This window comes from Bubalus kerabau, chromosome 23, assembly GCF_029407905.1.
Source record: "Bubalus kerabau isolate K-KA32 ecotype Philippines breed swamp buffalo chromosome 23, PCC_UOA_SB_1v2, whole genome shotgun sequence".
Classification (NCBI taxonomy): Eukaryota; Metazoa; Chordata; class Mammalia; order Artiodactyla; family Bovidae; genus Bubalus; species Bubalus kerabau.
The window spans coordinates 42428198-42448887 of record NC_073646.1 but is presented as its reverse complement, the minus strand read 5'-3'; the positions used below and the strand labels follow the sequence as shown (position 1 = coordinate 42448887).

Below are 20690 nucleotides of genomic sequence, written 5' to 3'. Positions count from 1 at the left end.
TTACTGCTGAGGCCATCAGCAAAGTCCAGCATGCCTGGTGGCCCCACAAGGCCAGGGCACCCTGGCAGAGCAGGTTGCTCAGAAAGAAGCCCACCTGTCATGGGAACTGCAAATGGGGGACTCGAAAACCCTTTGGCACTTTCTCCCATTTGTTGCCGGGATACACTCTGAAGGGCCCAAGATGGTTCGAGGCCCCCTCGCCCTCATACCAGCCTTAGCGACTTTCCCTGCTCTCTCAGAACCCAGAAATGTGGCCTCATGGACATAGCTCATTGTTTCCGAGAAGGATCCAGAAACCGTCCAGGGATCCGGCCTGCCATCCAAATGCTGAGGAGGGGCGAATGGGTCAGCTCCCCAGCTTCAGCCTCCACGTGCCGCAGGAGGGGGCTCTGCTCTCCCGTGCTGGCCCTGGCCTGAGTCTGGGCAGCATTCTATTCTGCTTTTTCAGGGTCTGCCACCCCACAGCAACCATCAGCTGGGCCTTAGGTGGGCACTGTTTCCAGGTCATGGGTCTTGGAGCCCCTTAACACTGAGGCTCTGGGTTGAAACCATTTAACACCATTTTATCTTGTTCTCTCTATCCATATCTAGGTCAAACTGGTAAATCAAAAGGCAGGGGTGTCTATCTGGAGGGCATGTCAGGGCTCTTCCCTTATTGGTGGGGCCAGGCCCCCACCCAAGACAGGGAGGTTGGTGTGTCTCCAGACCCACCTTCTCTCTTGATGAAACTACCAGACTGTTCCCAACAGGGGCTCCCCAACAGGGGTTCGCGCTGCGGCCAACCCTGGGGAGATCGGGGGTCTCTGAGGGCCCTGGTGAGTCTCAGGGATGCGCGGGCCTGGGGGATGGGGGGCGTTTAAGATTAGGTTCTGGAGGTCAACTGGAGAATATGGATGTGGATTGCAGACAGCAGTTTGCCCTTCCACCGAGCTGAGAGCGGACGAGCTCGAGGGAGAATGGGGTGCTCCCGGCTCTCGACGTCTGGGGACTGCTGCCGCCACCGCGCGGCGCGCGCGGCACCTGCGGTCACAGGTACGGCGGGTCGACTCAGCGCAGGTGGGCTCGGGGGCGGAGCCTCCGCTGGGCGGGGCCTGGGCGGGGCGGGGCGCGCGGTGGGTGGTGCCTCGAGTGGGCGGGGCGCTGGCGCGCGGCGGGTGGGCGGGGCGGCGCGCGGTGGGCGGGGCGGCGTGACGCGCGCCGACGCCGATCCCGGAAGCGGTGTCAGATGCTGGGGAGCCGGGCGGGCGGGCTGGCGGCGGGCGGCGGGGGGGACTTGTTGTTCTCCGCGAGGTCGGAGCCCGAGCGCTCGGCGGAGGCAGCGGCCGACGGGAAGCGCGAGACTGAGCGCGAAGAGAGCGCGTGCCCGCGAGGAGCCGCTGCGCGCCCGCGCCCCACGCGCGACGCCAGGTGAGGGGCGGACGGGCGGGGCCGGGCGGGGGGCCGAGGGGCCGCCCGGGGGGCGCCCGCCGCCGAGTGTCTGCCGCCTCGGACCCGCGGCCGCTGGTGTCGGACCTCGGGACCTTGGCCCGGTCGGCGCACCTGCGGTCGGGTGTCCAGCCCCGAGCGCGCCGCACGGGCGGGGGGCCCTTCCTTGAGGGCGCGCCCCCATCCCTGAGCCCCGGCCCGCGTCCGGGGGCGGCGGGCGCCAGGCGGGCCCGGGGAGGGACGGGTGGGCAGCGCGGCTTTTCGGCGGGCCCGGCGCCCCTGCGAGGCCCGCCCCACCTGTTCTGCCCTCCGGGCCCCCGGAGATGCGCTTGGGGGAAGCGGGGGTGCGGCGGGGGCCACGTGCCGGGGAGCGCATGGCGACCCGGGCGACCCGGGCCTCGCGCACCTGGGCGCTGCCCGGCTTGGCGGCGCGGTCCCGCCCCGGCGGCGCTCAGGCCCGGCCTGCGCTGCCCGCGCGCGCCCGGTTCCCTGCCGCGCCGGACGTGCGCAGGGCGAGGAGCAGGGGCCTCGCTGACCGGGTCCCTGTCCGAGCAGCCGACCTGCCGGGGTTCACCGAGGGAGGCCTCGGCGTGGGAGCTTGTGGTGGGGAGGGGGGCGACGAGCGCGTCATTTCCCAAAGTCCGTGGCTCGCGTCTCATCTTTCTCCTCTTTGAGTGGGGGTCTCCGCCTCTTCTAACTGGAAACAGAGACCCTTCGCTACTTCTTTTGAGTTCCGGACACCGCGCGCTTCCACACACCTGCCCCGCCACCTGGGCTCGGGTCTGCGTTGGGAAAGCACGGTCGCTCCGCCCCGGCCCCCGGCCCCTGTCCCCCGAACCAGTGTCCTCACTCGCCACGTGTCCCGGAGCCCTCAACCAAGCGGCACTCGCTCCTTCTGCTCACATTCCGGGAGCAGCCTGCGGCCGCGTTGTTGCTGAAAGTCCCCTGCTCTCCGTCTTGTGTTAATGATTACGCTCTTGTTTACCTTCCCCACGGTAGGGCAGCCTAGAGAAGTGAGGTCCTCCCCCTGACAGTCCATTCAGAGTTGACTGCCAGTCAGCCCCCTCTTGCCAGGCGCCTGTTCTCCGGAGGTCCCGGGACTCGGACGTCCACACGCAGCCCATAGTGACAGCTCAGTGGCTTCCGGGCAGTGTGGCTTGGCGGCCCATCGCCCTCCCCTCGCCCCTTTGTTGGCATCAACCAGGTTTTGCCAGCACAGTGGTTGCTGCCCAGGAGTCTTAATGAAGTGTGGCCGAATGCCTTGCCTGCCATCTCTGAAGCCCAGTCCGCAAGCTTGATGTCTTTGCTGGCTGGTGGGGGGTTGACCCTTTTTTAAAAAGCGTTCCTTTAAGCAGGTGGGAGGGCCTGGAACACTGAAGGTAGGCTGTGCAGGTGGGTGGGGCACACCTGCCTTGTGGATGGTTGCCTCCTATCTGAGAACTTCCCTCCCTGGGTCCAGTAGGGATGTTTGAGCTCGGTAGAGAGTGTCTGCTCTTACAGCTTAAAGCTGGACCTCTCGGTATTCCAGAATAAAACATTTATTAATTCAGAACCACAAGCGAGGCTTCTCGCCCGAGCGTGTTTGCGTCTCGTGCTTGAGCAGGGCTGGCCTTTAAGGGACAGCTTCCAAGTTGAGCATCGCTCACTTTCAAGGTAGTTGCTAAAAATGGGAGTTGAATCGCGGCTACCGGGGAAGTCGGCTCCGGGGCTTGCTGTGTTCCAGCCCTTTCTCCAGCCCTGCACTGAGGCTGCCGCCAAGCGAGTTCGTTTTCCGGGCCGTTCTTTGTCCACTGAAGTGCGTGTTTTCACGCTCAGGCTCTGCCGTAGCTGGAGAGTTTGTTTACAGTCTCAGGCAGCCCAGGATTCCTGCCTGTGTCCTGGCCGTTCCCGAGTCTAAAGGTTTCTGGATGGACTTTCTGGACGGCAGGTCCAGTCCGCACGGGAAATGGAGCCCCGGCCAGTGGGGACGGTCCTCTGCGTGGCTGCTCCTCGGGGCAGTAAACAGTGAGTCACTCTCCTCCCTGCTCCCCGCCTCCCTGTCCTCAGCTGATGGAAGATGCACTGCTCCGGTATTTACTTTTGCTTTTTATAAGTCACAGACTCGTCATGTTTCCTCTTTCTTACAGTTTCAGGAAATTGAGAGTGTCATCTCACAATTGTAGGATTTTAGAGCAGGTAGAGATGAACCTGCGGGATCTCAGTCTACAGACACACAGTTCTCCCCAAGGAAACTGAGCCCCGCAGCGCCTCAGCTGCCAGAGGGCTGGGCCCCATGCCCAGTGCCTGGTGTGGCTGGCCTGCCTTTCTGCGCTGCCCACCTGGGTGCCCTGGGCAGAGGGGCAGAGAGGACACGGGGTGGAATGCCCCAGCCCCCTCCCTCACGCAGGCGCTGGCACCTGCTCATGAAGCAGGCCTCCCACCTGCCAGGAGTCGTGGGGAGTGGGGAGGTGAGAGCACCCCTGCCGTCCACCCATCGAGGGAGGCAGGCCTTGGACAGAAAGGCCAGCGCTGGTCCTGAGCGCTGCCCTGGATGCGTGCTCAGGAGGGGGTGCCCACCTCCCACACGTGAAGCGAGGCAAGGAAGGGGGCAATGGCAGAGGGGCAGGAGCTCAGAAGTGGGAAGGCCCCCGGCACAGATGAGCGGGGGGCTTCAGGAAGTTCGTGGGGGAGGCCTGGCACAGCAACAGGTGGCCCTGGGAGTGGCGGCTTCAGGAGGGACCCCCTGCCTGCTTGTGGGGGCTGTGCTTGAGACACTGGGATGGGAATCCAGACCAGACTCGGGGGCCCGTGCCCAGGTGGTGCCAAAGGGCTGCAGCATCAACGGGGGCGCAGGCCAAGCCAGCAGGCGGGCGCGGAGGGACAGGGGCCTGTGGCCGCCACCCACGCTGCAGGCCCGGGAGGAGCGCGGCGCGAGAGGGGGTATCTCTGGGGCCGTGCGGGCTGGGGTGGTCCACAGCTGTCGCGTCCCTGGCTGGACAGAGAGGTGGGGCTGGTCGGAGCCCTGGTCGGCCCCGCTGGGCTGGGGCAGAGCAGAACCCCTGCCGTGGGGGCTCCAGGGGAGCAGCGGCCCAGCCTGAAGCTGGGTGGCGGGGGTGGGGTGGCGTTCAGCTTGCTGTCAGCCTGGCGGCCGCCTGAGTCACCTCTGGACATGGCCAGGATGACACAGCTTCCTCGGGCTGCAAAGGCAAGGTGACCAGACGTCCTCCAGGCCAGGCAGACAGTCACGTCTTGCCGGAGGGCAGCCAGCCAGGGCCAGCCTGCAGGCTGGGTGCGGGCTGGGCCGGTGGGGTGGCCGGCAGGGTGCGGCGGGACACACCCCCATCTCAGGGAGCTGGTGCAGGCAGTGGGTGCCCTCCTGGTTCTGGGAGCTGCCTCTGCTGGCTCCTTCCAGGGTCGGATGAGTCGACGGGCGCTTGTTCAACAGGCAGGCTCCTGCTCTGGCACCAGCCCCAGGGGCAGTCGGCTGAGGGTCTCTCAAGAGGAGGCCCCTAGTCCCCAGACGAGAGGCAGCACGGCACGGTGGTTCTGGCTTTGGGGTTCACTCTTGGCTGCCATGCCCCCCGGACGCCCCTGAGGCCTGGCAATGGAAGGTCCGCTCCGACCCCCTCTCTTGGGCTGAGCGCCACGGGCGTCGGGATCCTGCCCTGCTCGACGCTGATGTTGGAGACTCGGCTTCTCCCACCCGGGCTCATGACCTGGGTGTGCAGACTGGTCGTGCAATCCAGTGAGAATCTGAGACTCTCGAAGCCCCCTTTGCTCCTGGGTGATCTAAGCCCAGGGCTGCCCAGGTGGGTCGTGCTCCCGTTCGCCAGTGGCTGCCCTGATGAAGAACGGGTTTCCTGGGCCTGGCCTGGTGAGGGCTGGAGCACACAGGGGCTGGCCAGGCCGTGTGTCACCCCGGGAGCCAGGTCTCAGCCGCAGCAGGAACTTGCGAGGAGGAGGGCAGGAAGTGATCCTGGCCCCAGCTCACCTGCCTGCTGGAAGGGCAGTCCTGCACTGTCAGACCTGGGCGCCCTGCCCTGCCCTGCTTCTCACGGGCCCAGAAGGGGAGGGACGCTCCCGAATTTACTGCAGACCGTGTGGTCCCCGGGGTTGCCTCTGTCTAGGCCGCTGGGTCCCCTTCCCTACAGAGGACGTCCTCTTTCGTGTTCAGCTGGAACGGAGTTTCTGGCTTTGGGTTGAAAAGCAGCCTCTGAGCCGACGCTTGGCTGGGAGGTGCTCCTGGGAGAGGTGCTGGCGGCGTGCTGCACCAGAGGCTCCTCGGGGCACGAGAGGGCAGAGCAGCCCCGTCCAGCGTCCCAGCCTGGCGCGGGCCTGGCTTGCGGGTGGCGGCACCAGGAGGAGCCGCTGGCTGGGCCGTCGGGAAGGTGTGTGAGGGTCCAGGCCCCGACGCAGCAGCGCTGGCCCTGGGCATGCTGGCCGGCTCCCACCTCTGCTGGCCTGCGCGGCTGCGGGGGTCACAAACACCTTTTCGGGGCAGCTGTTCCCCAGTCAGTTGTTCTACAAACTCTGGTTCACACCTGCAAAACTCTTCTCTGAACCTCTTTCCAAAAGCAAGCTGTTGTTTTCTGAAGCCTGAAGTGACGTGAGGTCGGTTCTGGGGGTGTTTCAGGTGTTTTAGGGAGAGCCGAGTAGCCTGCCACTCCTGTTCCCTTACTGAGTCCACGGAAGGGCTCTTGGCCCGCCGACCCACAGCCTGACTTCGACGTGAGCCCCTGGGCCCTGAGGGCTTTGGAAGCCGAGTGCTAACGCGCCTGGGTCTGTGGGGGTCGCGCCTGGGTCTGTGGGGGTCGTGACGATGGACAGGGCCGGCCAGCGTCTGCTTGCCTGGGGCTCGCCCCCCTTCCCCTGGGGTGGGGGTCCTGGTGCAGACCCTGGGGTGAGCGCCCAGGGTCAGGGTGTTGTCTCTGGGCGTCACCGGAGTGGCCCAGCTGAGGACGTTTGGCACTGGGCCCTTGGTTCCGATCTCCTCGTTTTTCAGAAGAGAAGACCAAGACCCACAGAGAGGAGAGGTGTTTCAGAGGCTGGGGATCAGCCCCCTCGGCTCCGTCTGGTTGGTGGGGGCCTGAGGACTGAGGGCAGGCCCCCGGGGGACCCCAGCCATGCTGCTCTCCCCCGTCTCTGCCAAGGCTCCTCGCCCAGGTCCTGGGCCCGGAGGCCAGGCGGTGGGCCAGGTGGGCTCAGCGCCGGCAGACATGGGGCCTGGGGTCTGTGGCCAGCTCGACCCGGTGGACAGGGATGCCGAGCCCCAGTCCCGTGTGCATCCTGGGCCCTGGGTGCCCACCCGGTAACGTCACGGTGGGCAGGTCCCCAGGGGAGGCGCCCCGGGAAGGCGCTGGGGTCCCGGCCAGGCTGGTGCGTCCCTGAGGGTCTGCTGGGTCCAGCACAGGCCCCCTGCCCTTCCTTTCCCACCGGGGGTGGGCGGGGCCTCCGCCTGTGGGAATGTGAGCCCAGCTCTGTAAACAGCTGGTGACTCACCGCCCAGCTATGCCCTGGCGTGCTGGGAGCGGGCTGGAACGATAGCGGCCCCTCCTCGCTCGACGTGGAGAAGTTTCTCATGGCCTCTCGGCCGCCCGGCCCGCCAGCCCTCCCCGTGGCTTCTCCAGACCAGGGCTGACTCCCGAGCTGGAGGGAGGGGTGGCCCACGGGGCGCCCTGGGTCCCTAGGGGTCAGGCCGCAGTCAGGCTGCAGTTCTCACCTCCTGTGGGGTCACCCGGGCAGCCGCATGTCCACCGTGGGCACAGGCGTGAGCTCAAGAGGGCCCAGGGGCCCAGTGCCCCCAGGGCTGGGAGAGCAGACTGGGCACAGACCGGGGTGCTGAGACCATCTGGTGCTGAAGGGTGGGCGGGCCGCCAGAGGCGGGACCAGCGCCTGGGGGAGTCCAGGCGGCGCCACCGTGAGGGTCTCGGGCTGCAGGGGAAGACTGCCCAGCAGGTCTCCCTCACCTTGAGACACGGCCTCTGCTGCGGCTCTGCCTCTGGCCCCAGACCCTCCTTGGGTGTCTCTCTCTGCTCAGTTCACCTCGGAACCGGGGGGCGGGCCCCGAACCTGTGAGCCCGAGGCCCGTGCACGAGTCGGGGCCGGGTCTTCCGCACCCCTTCCCCAGCTGCGGGCCCAGGGGGCCTGCTTGCCGCCCCACAACCTGTGCTGTCGGCGCGGCCTGCCCAAAGCCATTGTTGCTGTGGGCTTCTCCGTTTCCATGACGACCATCAGGGGCTGGCTACCTCCCAAGGTCGTCATGGCAACTATCAGAGGGGAATCATGCTTGGGATGCTTTGGCTGGCTTTTTCATGAATGATTAGAATGTGTGACACAATGCAGACGCGAAAATGAGAAGGGCGGGCGGTGGGGGCTGGCGGGCGGCGGGGACAGCTCCCGCCAGACGGTCGGTGGGCGCTGGAGGCGGTGGCTCCCACTCCCCGGCTGGCCGGCAGCGGGAGCCCCCACTCACCCTCTGGGCCTCGGGTCATGGCCGTGGGGCAGCCTCAGTGGAGGGGGTGATGTCACCGCTGCAGTGCCCTTGGAGGAGGTAGGTCTTCCGGGGAGGATGGAGCTGCCCCCACCGGTTGTGGGGGCGAGCTCAGCAAGGCTGGAGTTCCCCAAAGGGGGCCTTCCTGTCGGGGGCCAGGTGGTTCCAGGGTGACGGGGTCCTGCCAGGGTGGGCGCGTCCCTGGGGCCAGCGCATTTCTCGGCTGAGGCGTGGCCTCCCGGGAAGGGACTCTGCTGCTGCGCACGTGGACCCCCAGGCGAGGCGTCCCGCGCTGCCCAGGTGCCGCCATCCAGCTCAGGGCGAGAGCAGGAAGCAGCCGCGGCTCCTGCCTGCTGCCGGCCCTCGACGCTGGTGCTCGTGGCCAGGGCCCTGCGGGCGGGGCAGCCGTTGTGACCACTGCTGGACGAGGTGTGTCCAGGCCACCCCGATGGCGAATGCTGGACTGGAGGAAGTAACCCGGCATCCCCTCTGCCCTTGGCAGAGGCTCAGGCCCACCAGGATGCCCTTGCTTTCGGGATGCTGTGACCCCCTGCAGGGGGCCGTTCCCACTCAGGTCACTCGTGACGGTGGCCTGTCCCCCCAGCCCCCACCATAAACTGACCGCATGCATCTCTCTGATTCCCAGCTACCATTTCCAGGTGGTTCTGTCCGGGTGACTGTGCCCAGGTTATGACGACTAATCCCAAAGCGAACAAGGCGTTGAAGGTAAGGGAGGGTGGGTGCAGCCCTGTCTCTGCACCAGGCACCGGCCTGGGAGAGGCCCCCTCTGGCCCCAGAAGCCCGGGACCACCCTGGTGTGTACGGAAGGGCGCCTGTCAGCAGGGTCGGGAGGGGGCTGCGGGCTGGAGGAAGTACCTGAGGGAGGCGGGAAGAGTCGGGGCTGTGGCCTCAGGAGACGTTGGGGAGGAGGGGTGGGTGCCTGCTGGCCAGGATGTGCTTGTCAGCCCAGCACCCGGATGTGGGCGCGTGGCCTCTGATCCCACAGAGCCCCTAGGGCTGGCCGGAGTCGGTTCTCCGTGTGTGTGTGTGTGTGTGTGTGTGTGTGTGTGTGTGTGTGTGGCCTGCAGACCTCCAGGCCCCTGCTGGGTCCCGCTGGGTCAAGGTGGCCTTGGGGACACCCCATGGACTGGAGGGGTGCACAGGGCGGGGCAGCCGTCTGCCCAGCAGCCCGCACCAGGCACTGGAGGTCCCCAGAGGGCAGCACAGCTGGGACAGCCTTGCAGGGTTGGGGTAGCCGGCTCACAGCAGGGCATAGCCAGTGGCTCCCTCAGGATGGCCTGCGCCCCGTGCCGTGTGTGCCCGACGCCTGGTGAGGCCGCGGTGCCTGTCCCGTGCCCAGTGGAGGGCAGCCTGGGGGGCAGAGGGGCCTGGTCACTCGCGCTACTCACCGCCCGAGTCCTGGCCCCCGGAGCTAACCCCGCACTGTGGCCCCGCAGGTCAAGAAGGAGGCGGGCGAGAACGCCGCGGCGCTCAGCGACGATGAGCTGGTGTCCATGTCGGTGCGGGAGCTGAACCAGCACCTGCGGGGCCTCACGCGGGAGGAGGTGGTGCGCCTGAAGCAGCGGCGCCGCACGCTCAAGAACCGGGGCTACGCGGCCAGCTGCCGCATCAAGCGCGTGACGCAGAAGGAGGAGCTGGAGCGCCAGCGCGTGGAGCTGCAGCAGGAGGTGGAGAAACTGGCCCGCGAGAACAGCAGCATGCGGCTCGAGCTGGACGCCCTGCGCTCCAAGTACGAGGCCCTGCAGACCTTCGCCCGCACCGTGGCCCGCGGCCCCGTCACGCCCACCAAGGTGGCCACCACCAGCGTCATCACCATCGTCAAGTCCGCCGAGATGGCCGCCTCCGCCTCCGTGCCCTTCTCGGCCGCCTCCTAGTGCCCGCCCGGCCGAGGGGTGTGGTCCCGCGGAGAGCGGACCCCGCGGACTCTTGCGGACCGGCCGGCGGGAACAGATGGGGTTCCGCGCGCCGCCCGCCCTGCACACGCGAACACGCACGCGCACTGCACGCCCCGCCTGCCCGGGCTCCGCTGCCCTCTCCGGGCCGTCTCCCGCTCCGGGCCGCCTCCCGGGCTCTCAGTCCGGCGCCAGCGGGGGCAGGGCGTGTGGACGGAAGGCCCTTAGGAGGCCCCTGGCCCAGACGTCTTCCACCCCTCCCTCGAGCTCCCCGTCCGCACGCGATAGCGTGTCCACACCCTGCACGGGCCCCCAGCTGGGCCAGCACCCCTTCAACACGCTGACTGCACCTGGGCCCCCGGGAGGAACCGCCCCCCACGGGGTCCAAACACTGTGATCCTGCTGCAGCCTCGGCCAGAGGCCCAGACCCCTTGAGTGGGTGGAGGAAGGGCTGTGCAAGCGTGTGCGAGGGTCACCTGTGCGTGTGAACATGTGCGCACGTGTGCCTGCCCTCCTCCGGGGTGCCGCCGCTCTGGGTGCCTCGGGAGCGGCTTGTCACTGGGCCCGCCCACGCTTTGCGTTTCCTCTCCATGTCGGGGGGCCCAGGGGCGGTCCCCAGCGAGGAGCAGCAGCCACCTGGCCGGGAGAGGGGAGCCCCGGGGGTCACGCAGGGGGAGCACGTTCTGTGGGGAGCAGGTGTGAAGTTTGCAGTGGCCGAGGTCCTGCCGGATGAGACGGAAAGCAGGGAGGAGGGTAGGTTGGAGGACAAGGAGTGTTGTTGGTGAGGACGGGGGAGGGGTGGGCGCTGGGCTGGGGAGGCGGCAAGGACCAGCCTCCTGGGGACACTTGGACGGTCTGTCAGCAGAGGACGTGGCACTCTGCCACCTTGGTGCTTAATCGTTGCCTGGAACCTTCATCTGCTCTTCCTCTTGGCACTCAGAGCCACTGATGATCGGGTGGCCTTTGCTGGGTGTCCCTTCCCTGAGTGTGGCCAGGCTTGGGCGCTCCTTCCCGCCCTTCCTGGGAAGGTGCCAGGCCGAGAGGTAGGTGGTGGGTGGGTGGTGAGCCCCAAGCCCCCCGCAGGCCAGAAGCCCTGAGCTCCAGCTCCTGGCTCCTCCTCAGCTTGCTTCCCACCAATAGCCCACCCGGGAGGAGGAGGCAGCGTGTGGGGAGGGCAGAGGGCCCCAAGGGCTGCAGATGAAAAGTGTCCCCCTGTCTGGGGGGAGGTGCGGCCTTGGGGATGTCTGGGTCCCTTCAGGGCCAGGCGCAGGCGGGCGTGTAGAGAAGCTGTCCGCACCATAGCCATGGTAGGTAATCCACATTGGATATCAATAAGGACCATGGGGATATTTAAAAGAGAAAAGTATATATATATATAAAATTATATACACATTTTATCGTTCAGATTTTCGTACCTTTTCTTCCTATTTGATACTGTAAATCTCTATAGAGCAGAGCTGCCTGGCAGTGCGGGTGGGGGGGGACCCCCTCCCACACCTGGCCTCTCAATTCGGCTGCCCACCGCCCAGTGCTGCCCGCCGGACCTCCCCGCTCCCAGGACCAGGCCTGGGAGACCCGTGTGCCCCCTCCTCCTTTCAGAGCTTTGGAGTTTCATTGTCACAGTTTTAATATATGGGTTTTTTTATTTAAGAAAACAGGCCCGTCCCCCTGCTCCCTGGCGACAGGGCCCTGTGCGTCAGCTCCACACCCGTCTTCCACACCTCCGGCCACTCAGCAGTTTCATTTCAATATTTATTTTTGTGCTGCTTTTATCATGATATAAATTATTGAGAAGAGACCCTATGTCGTGGCCCCGAGGTGGGAAGCGGCCCGCCCGGCTGGCCACACCTAATTTATTGCTGTACATCTCTGCTGTGACGCTTTTGTACCTTTCAATAAAGAGTTTTCTGGTTTCACGTCGTCTTGCCGCATGGCTACCACTCAGGGACAGCTGTCCGTCCGTCCTTCCCCTGCCCGAGGGGGTTGTCGGCGCTGCACGTGCCCGCCATCGCCGTGACCACCCCCCCCCCCCCCCCCCGGGGCCGGGTCAGCAGCGGAGCTGCTGGGGGTGGGCGGCCAGGCCTGCGTGGGGCGGAGTCAGGCGCCGGTGGGTGGGCTCCCTGGGACCCCACTGCCCCGTCGCGGACGCCCGCGCGGCTGTCTTGGCTGGGGCTCCAGTGAGCCCACAGGAGGCGGCAGAGCTGGGGTCTGCCCGGGGTGTGGGGGAAAGCAAGGAGTCAGGCTCCCCTGAAAGTCAGTGCTGGGGCCCAGCCAGCCTGGGCCTCCTGGGGTGGGGCGCCCGCCCTCAGATGCTGCCCCCTCTGTGCCCCACGGACCCACCGAGGGTCAGGCGGGTCAGTACTCGGCCTCGGCCTCTGAAGAGAGGCTTGCAGGAGAGCTGCTCATCGGCGTTTCTGCCGGCTGTCGGCCCTCCCGCCCACCCCTGCCTGAGCTGACCCGGGCAGCACCTGATAACCCAGGGACTCTGCTTCTGCGCCAGCCACTCCGTGCGAGTCCATGCCTGGCCTCCATTGGCTCCTCCTGCGTGCACTGAGCGCCCTTCCGTGGAGTCAGGTGAGGGCACAGGTGCGCTCAGCTCCCCCCTGCCTTCTCTCAGCGAGGCTGGACCCCCGCCCCAGCCTGCTGCTTCTCAGGACCCCCAGAACGGGGCCAGAAACCAGGGCAGGCAGCAGCCATGGGTGTGGGCCTGGGAGGCACGGAGCATCTGCATCCTCTCCCTTGGGTTTGTCAGGTCAGGAGGGCCTGCCCACAGGCAGAGGGGCTGTGGGGCCAGGACCGGGGTGAGCCGCGCCCTGCTTCCCGGCTCTGTGACCCAGACAAGTGGCCCAACCTCCCTGGGCCTCCCTGAGCCTTCGTCAGCTGTGTGTGTGTGTGTGTGTAGTGTATGGGTGTGTGTGAGAGAGAGCCACACACACACATCGGGTGCTCCCTGAGCGCCAGGCCTGCCCGGGAGCCCCCTGCCCCCAGGACCCTACCACTCTGGGGTCTCCAGGAGGAGGCCTGGCCCCGGGCCCTCCGGGTACACAGCTTTGGGTAGCTCACGCCGCACGGAGGTCCCTGCGGACAAAGCCTCCGGGCCGCCGCACCCCCGTCTCACTACGGAGCCGCAGAGGCCTGTTCTACAGCCTCCAGAAAACCTCCCTCCTGGGCCGGCACGTCTCTGGGGAGCCCCATGGCTGCTCCCACACCAGCTGACAGACGAGGGGCCTCCCCGCGCTGGTCTGACAGCCGCAGAGGGTGATAAGGCAGGTGGGGACTTCCCAGGGGGTGGCAGGGAGGAGGCCAGCCTATCTTATCGGGCAGGCGGGCTGGGCCCTGGGAGAGGCTGCTGGCCTTGAGCCCCGTGTCCCCAGGCCCAGGGGTGACGCTCTGGCCCGGACATCACAGGCCATTTCTGCCTGGCTGAGCCTCCCCGAGCCCTTCGGCCATTCGCTCTTTCCCTGGTGAGGTGGGGGCCAGCGACCAGGAGGCGGGGGGCATCACGCCTGGGTGGTGCCCGGGCCTTCCTGCCCACCCAGCCGGGCCACTGCCCCCGCCCTGCTCCTTCCCCCAGACACACTGGACTGACTCAGCCTCCCGGGTGGCTGCCGCCCCCTCCCCACGTGCTGACCCCCGACGCCTGGGGCCCACTCTCACTTTCCCAGCTCCTGTTCCCCCTCCCAGGTCCCAGGCTCCCCCCGCACACCAGCCCGGCACAGGGAAGGGGAGAGGATGGAGAGGCAGCTCCAGGGAACAGTTCCCTCCTTGGCCTCTGGGCTCTGCACACCCGGCCTTCTCAACCCATCCCAGGCAGGGCGGCACAGGGCCTTGAACTGGGAGAGCAGAGGCTCTGGATCTCAGGGCCTGCGAGGGGCAGGCCGCCCCATCTCAGGTCCAAGCCCCTCGCCTGCCTGCTAGGAGCTGTGACCGTAGCCGGTCGCCCCACAGTGGATGAGACCCTCCCCGCAGCACCCAGACTAGGGAGGGTGGTGTCATCTGTGCCCCCCACCCTGCAATCCGTCCGTCAGAGTGCTGACCCTGCAGGGACACAGCTCGCTGGAGGCACTGGAAAACCTGGCTGTTTATGTATGAACATGTGCAGCTCACCAGGAGACCCTGTGACCTCCGCGGGGGGCCCTGCTCCCCCGACCCACAGCCAGCACACCCTCTGCCTGGCGGGCGGGCTGACCTAGGGGCTTGCACCTCGGCCCCTCCCTCCAGGGCCCACCCCGCCTCCCGCGGCCCACGTGGAGCCCTCCCGTGTGGCCTGCAGCTCCTGGCTGCCCAGCGTCCTTCCCCACCGCTGCCCCGCCTGGGGTCTGTCCATACGGGGAGGCTGCCTGAGCTGCCGGCCGGGGGAGCCCGGTAGGTCCCTGGGGTCACCAGGTGGGCGCAAGTGCCCTCTTCTGGGGCTGCGGGCCCACCGGGTGAGGGAGCAGCCCCTGGGCGCCTAGCAGGGCTACCAGGTGACCCACTCCACCGGCCGCAGGTGGGTGGGCAGGAGGCTCCCAGGAGAGGCCTGACCTTTGGCAAGATGGTCAGCAGGCAGGGCTCCCTGTCCTTTCCAGGTGGCTGCTAACCGTGGGCCCCCTACAGCTCCTCCGCGGGTATTAGCATCCTCTTCTCCACATTGCGGCCCTTCCTGCCCCCGCCGGGGCCACCATCCGGGCTGTGGGGGGGCGTGCGGGGTGAGGGCGCGCTGCCCTGGCCGGGCCGGGGGGCCTCCTGTGTGGCCTGCTGCGTGTACTTCTGGTAGGCGGGGGAGAAGTTATGGATGGCGTCCTGCACGATGTCCTGCGGGCTCATGGTCTCCTTGAGGCCACTGGAGATGCTCTGCATGGGTGCTGAGGGGGCTGGGGGCAGGCGGTGGGTGGGCTGGGCACGCCCCGGGCACGCACCACCCCGCGCCTCGTGCACCCAGCCCCCAGGACCTGGCTTCCTCCCTGCCAGCCTGCGCACTGCCCAGGGCTGAGGCCTCTTTTCTGCATGTCCAGGTCCTGGCTCAGCCAGCAGGGGGTGACTCCAGGACCCCTGGATCTCAGCCCAGCCCTGGGGCACTCCCAGCCCAGACCCTCTGCCAGGTCGCCTTGGGTTGGCCCCCACCTTATCTCCACCTTGGGGTGACCCCTTCACCTCCTCACCACTCCAGGCTGACCAGTCCAGGCTGAGGCCCGTCCCTACCCACATGGGCCTTTCTCTAGGGGCACCAGCGCCAGCCAGCTCCCCGACTCTCCTGCCAGGCCTGTCTGAGCGCCGAGATGTGCTGGTGAGGACCCCTCAGGCCCAGGGGGCAGGAACTGTCTATCAGTGCAGGGACTCACTCAGCTCATCCCACCCCTGGTCTCCTCCCTGGGACTGTGTGGAGGTGACGCCCCTGCTGGGGGCCCGTTCCCTCCTTGGGGCTGTCTCCCTGCCCACCAGGATGAGATGGGGAATAGAGGCGTGGTTTGGGGGCTGCCCAGGCCGCCCCAGCACCCCTGCCCTCGAGACGGTCCAGGAGCTCCTCACCCGGGCTGCGGGCCCTGCATACCTGGCGAGCTCTCTGTCTTCTCCGAGTACACCTGGCAGGTGAAGGCATAGCGCAGGGCGATGGAAGCAAAGAGCATCTCGATGCAGATGATGAAGTTCTGGTAGCCGGCGGCCACCGTGCCGGCCCCCACTGTGCTCCCATCGATGACCTGGACCTCGGGGATGACCCCACACCTCTCCAGGATGGCCAGCAGCAGCCCTGGGGAGTGGTGATGGCCGCTCAGTCAGCTGCTCCGGACAGGAGGCTGGATGGGAGCTGACCCCAGCCAAGACCCCCCCCACCCAGCCGAGGCTGCGTGAGCTTGATAGGGGTCTGCAGGGTCTGAGCTCAGTTCAGGGGGACTGGGCGCCTCCAGTGCTGGGTCCTTGGCGGCACAGCGGGCATCAAGAATCCCCAAGGGCCTGTCTTGCTCTCCCCCTGGCCCCAGCTGCTCACTGTCCTCTGAGAAGTGGGGGCCAGGAGCGCCCAGGGGCTGGTGGGCGCAGGGCTCCAGCACCCCTCTGGGCGTCCTGTCTCCCCACATCAGGCCCCATCTGCTGGGGGGTCCTCGCTGTCTCCCCTGCTGAGAGGGCCACCGGCTGACCGGGGCTGCAGCTGGGAGTGGGGCTGGGCTTGAGGGCACCAGGAACGTGCCCACCCACCCTGCCAGAAAGAGAGGAAGATGACGGCCTTGATGGTGAGGAACTTGAGGACGGGCTCAAAGGGCTGCAGCAGCTCCCTGGTGGCGGAGTAGAAGAGGAACAGGGCGTAGAGCGCCAGGCTGACCGAGGCGTTGTAGACGAGGGTGACGTACAGGTAGCCGCTGCGGACGCTGCGGGCCAGGACAGGAGCCCGTTAGGGCGGCTACAGCCCTGTGCCCGCCCCACCCCACCCACTGTGCCACCGGCCTGAGCCCCCAGCCTGGGCACCGCAGAGACTCAGACCTGGGCCCCCCTCCAGGGCCGCACGGGGCACCTGGCGGGGAGGCCGAGGAGCTGAGGGGCGCTGGGTCTCCAGCTCCCGCCCCCTCCAGGCAGGAGCCCCGCTGCCCCTCCCCAACCTCCCTCCATGGGAACAGCCCTGTGCAAGGCAAACCCACGTCGTGTGCGGGCCTTGGTGTGCATGTGACTGTGTGAGCAGGAACATGTGTGCACACGCATGCACACGTGAGCCTTATGTGTGCACGCGCATGTGTGCACTCCTCTGTGACAGCGTGTGTCTGCACATGTGCATGTGTGAGCATGTGTGCACGTGAGCAGGAGTGCGCATGCGTGTGGGATGTGAGCAGGAGTGCGCATGCGTGTGGTGTGAGCAGGAGTGCGCGTGCGTTTGGGATGTTCTTGAGGCCCTGGCCCAGGGGCACGTGCGAGGGCGGAGCTTGGCTCCCTGGGTGCCCTTAGCTCCCCCCTGGCTGTCCGGGGGCCGTGGGGTCGGGGCCGCGAGGCCCTGGGGTTCCTAGGCCTCACCTGGGAACAAGGGTCTGTTTGCCACAGTCTTGCCCCCGGCCCTTACCCCTGTGCTGAGCCCTGCCTCCCGCTCCGGCCCTCACCCCGCCCTGCCCGCATGCTGGCCGGGCCTCACTTGAAGTCCCCGTCGTGGTATTTGCCGAACGCCTGCAGGAAGATGGTGACCAAGGCCATGATGGGCTTCACAATGCAGAACTGCAGCGTGGCCTGGGGGTCGGGGAGGGGCTGAGGATGGTGGCTGGGGGCACTGGTGAGGAGCCAGCCCAGTAGAGCCAGCCCAGCATGCTGGGTGCGCAGGGGCCGTGGGGGGCTGGCCGGGCGGCCCAGGGACTCACCTGCTTGCAGAAGCGCAGAAAGCCGATGGAGTAGGTCATGCCCCGAAGGCAGCAGGTGCCGTGGAAGCAGCTGGTCCTGGGGTGCAGGAGTCCCTGAGGTGTGTCCCCGGAGGACACCCCCAGAGTGTCCTGGCTGCCCAGCAGGGGGTGGGGGACCCGCGGGCTCTGGGCAGAAACTTACCTGACGGGCTTTCCCCGGATCTCAGCCATGATGGCGCTCTCACCCCCCAGGTACTGGAAACAGAGGCTCAGAAAGCTGTAAATGACAAAGGCTGCAGAGCAGGTGTGGGCAGTGAGCCTGGGCCGCCCGCGAGGCCCTCTGGCCACGCAGAGCTCTGGGCACCCCCTGCCCGGGAGACACAGACACACTCCTCATGGGGCTCGCAGCCCAGCCCTGGGACGTTCCCCTGGGCAGGGGGTGGGGCCACAGCAGTCCCTGCGGCTCTGACCCCCCCACACCTGGCCCGCGGCCTCTCCCAGGCTCCGGCCGGCCCAGCTGCAGCCCCCCCCACCTTGGGAGCCCGGGAGTCTCCTTGGCACCCCTGATCTGGCCATCCGGCGGGGCCCTCGCGAAGCCAGACTCAGGCTGGCAGGGGCTGTGCAAGCCCCTGGGAGCCCCTCACTCGCTCCCCGGGCCCTGGAGGGCTGGCGGCACCCACCTTCGTAGCAATCCCTCACGGAGTCGAAGTAGACGTAGTGCTGGTGGGCCCCCAGGAGGAGGAGGCTGAGCCAGGAGTCGAAGGCATAGACGGGGACGATGAACAGCAGGCGGATGATGTAGCGCTGCTCGTGGGGCACCGTGTAGGAGCGCAGGTGCAGGTAGATCTGGGCAGGCAGAGGAGGCAGGCCTGGGGCTCGCTGCCCGCCCGCCCCCGGCCCCCAGCCAGCGGGAGGGAGCAGAGCCAGCCTCGCTGGGCCCTGCCCTGAGCCGACACTGCACACCAGGAGTGTACATAGTCAAGGGCGTGTTCATTCATTCATTCAGGGGTGGGCATGTACGCTGGCCTGCGGAGCAGTATGGCACGGCGACATGGGGGCATTAGAACAGCTGATGCCTCCGACCCCTCCTTGGGACTTAGCCCACGGAACAGATTTATTCAGAGACAAAGACAGGATTCACGTTCAAGGACGTTCATCATAGGGACACAGGAGACTGAGCCTGGTGGTGGGCCCTTGACTGCCTTGCAGAGGGCGACCCTTAGCCCCGGGCACCAGCCTGGGGGGCTGCTCCGAGAGAACGCAACAGGACGGCAAAGCAAGTAGGGCCCAGGTGTGTGCCAGAGCCGGGCAGAGACAAAGGGGAGGACATCCCTGAACGAAAGGGACAGATGGGTGGTCCCCGTGATCGTCTGTAACCTTCCTACATCATCTTTGTTTTCTATGAGGACATGAAAAAGCAGTGATGGGAAGAAGCACAGGGAGCCAGGCAAACAGGTAGCTGGCCGTGGTCCCCAGCACCCCTGGGAGGCTTCCTGGAGGAAGCGCCATGAGGGAAGGGGGAGGGGCAGGCAGAGGGCAGGCTGAGCACAGAAGCCCAGCCTCTGGGGGCACAGCCTGGGGTGGCGGGGGCAGGCAGGCGTCATCAGGCTCCTTATCAGCTGCTCCCTCCCCAGCGGGTGCAGTGGGAAGGGCACAGCCTGACCAGCTATCAGGAGACAGACTCGGGCCCTTGGGCACGCACTGCCCGCTGCGGGCCTCGGCAAGCCGCCATCCCCTCGGGCCTCAGTGCCCTGTCTTTAAAGTGAGAGTTGAGTCGCTTTCTGTACCCCTGGGTGGAGAGTGAGGGACTGCCTGTTGGGGTGGGGGGAGGAGGGGAGGTGGGGGCCTGGGAAGTGCCGCCCACAGACTCTCCGTCAGCCCTGCCCAGGCCGTGGGGCCCCGGGACACTGGGCTCCAGACACACGCTCCCAGAAGGTCAGGGCTGGACAGAGGGCCCAGCCAAGGCTCAGACTGTGGCTGGAAGTGGGACAGCCTGGACCCAGGACGCTGGGTGACCACCCCCCTGATGCTCGTTGTCCCACAAAGCACAGCTGCCTGGGAACCGAAAGCCATGCTGCCACCAGGAAGAAGGCCCGGCTTCCGTGTGATGCAAACGCACCACCCACCTGTCCTGTCTACCCGTCCAGATGCTCCGGGACAGCTTGCTAAAACTCAGGGCAAATACTGCCTCCTCCAGGAAGGCCTCCCTGATGGCCCCAAGAGGAAGGGGCCACCTTCTCCTGCCGCTCTCGGCTGCACCTGGCCCACCCTAACATGCTTGCCCTGTCCCCCTTACGACCGGTTATCTGAGGCCACGCCTAGACGTGCACCAGCCTGGGGGTGACTCTCACTGGGGGGGCATCGGCCCCCATGGCCCTGCCTCGAGGCCTCTGGCCACCTGCTGTCCTGCCAGCCAGCCTCCTGACTGCCCCTGCCACAGGCTCACTCCGCCAGTCCAGCCCCTGCAACGATGCCAGCCAAGCCATCCTACGGGGCCACTCTGCCCTTGGTGCCCAACCGCAGCCTCCTCTGGCTCCCCAGCACCCCTGGCTGAGGGCCAAACTCCCACATGTCCGGGGAGTGCCTCCAGCCCGGGCAGCCCTCTCCCGCCAACCTCCGCTTGTGCCTCTCTGGGCTGGTCCTGGGCTCCCGAGCTGCTCTGCTATCTGTGATGCCTGGTACCCACTGCCCAATGCTGCCCCCAAGCACCACCTCTCGCCGCCCCCCAGCCACTCCCTCAATCTCTCTGCCAGGCCTGGCGGTTCCACCTGGGGCGACCTGGGTCCCCAGCTCTGGGCCCCTCCAGCCACGCTCTGACCCCCAGGAGCAGAGGACTCTTCCCCTCCCAGCAACGCGGGCCTGGGAAAGACCCCCAGCCTTTCACAGCCTCAGTCTCCTTGTCTGTGAAAGCGGACCCTGCCGCTGACCTCAGCGAATGGACCCATGGCCTGACGAAGCGCCCCGGGGTGGGGTGGGGGGGCCGGGCGTCCAGCCAGAGTTCTTCCCACTTCTGGGCGGAGGCTGTCTGTCTTCCCGCCCAGCTCTCTGCGTCCCCTGAACCTCCCTGGCCCCACGCGGCTGTGGTGAGCCCCCGGGCGCTGCTCCTCCAGCCAGCCAGGCCTCCGGGTCTGCCCCAAGGCCGAGCAGGCCCCCTGGGGCTGGGCTGAGGGTCCCCAGGGGGCACCGAGGGGAGGCTCACCTGGTGGCCGGTGAGCACCAGGGCCGCCCACACGAAGATGCCCGAGACGCCGCGGGCCAGCGGTGAGGTGAGGAAGAGAGGCCCGGGGCCCTGGGAGCCGTTCCCCGCATGCTCCATCTGCTGTCCAGCAGGCCTGGCCGGCGGCGTCCACGCCAGGGGGGTGCCCGGGAGCCCCGGGGCGTCAGTCATCTGCAGAGGGAGGAAGGGCACATGGGGCGTGGAAAGGGCAAAGGTGCTCTGGGAGCGGGCGGCATGTGGGCGGGCGGCAGCGCCTGGCTGCGCAGCCAAGCTGGGCTTTGGCCAACAGCCCTCCCGCAAGGGTGCCAGGCAGATCCTCCTGCCTGCGTGCCTGGGCTCTGGGCAGCCCTCTGTGTGCAGGGACCCAACTCCGAGGC

At 67.2% G+C, this 20690-nt stretch overlaps 2 protein-coding genes across 4 annotated transcripts; one reads left to right on the top strand and one right to left on the bottom strand.

Moving 5' to 3' along the window:
- The first annotated feature begins 1237 nt into the window (after positions 1-1237).
- On the top strand, positions 1238-11723 carry MAFK (MAF bZIP transcription factor K). Of its 3 annotated transcripts, none has more exons than XM_055561927.1 (3): positions 1238-1407; positions 8554-8620; positions 9352-11723. In XM_055561927.1, exons 2-3 carry the CDS (start codon positions 8585-8587, stop codon positions 9787-9789), a joined length of 474 nt encoding a protein of 157 aa, XP_055417902.1. In that variant the 5' UTR covers positions 1238-1407; positions 8554-8584; the 3' UTR covers positions 9790-11723. The 3 variants fall into 3 exon arrangements, with proteins under 3 accessions (XP_055417902.1, XP_055417901.1, XP_055417900.1); XM_055561926.1 differs by having other exon boundaries at positions 1239-1407; positions 8541-8620; XM_055561925.1 differs by lacking the exon at positions 1238-1407 and adding an exon at positions 3131-3429 and having other exon boundaries at positions 8541-8620.
- Positions 11724-14397: 2674 nt separating this feature from the next.
- TMEM184A (transmembrane protein 184A) lies at positions 14398-20533 on the bottom strand. Its single transcript, XM_055562190.1, has 8 exons — positions 20296-20533; positions 17777-17942; positions 17299-17389; positions 17118-17193; positions 16898-16989; positions 15979-16148; positions 15338-15535; positions 14398-14660 (listed from the first exon to the last, which is right to left on the bottom strand). Exons 1-8 carry the CDS (start codon positions 20482-20484, stop codon positions 14398-14400), a joined length of 1245 nt encoding a protein of 414 aa, XP_055418165.1. The 5' UTR covers positions 20485-20533.
- Positions 20534-20690: the final 157 nt, after the last annotated feature.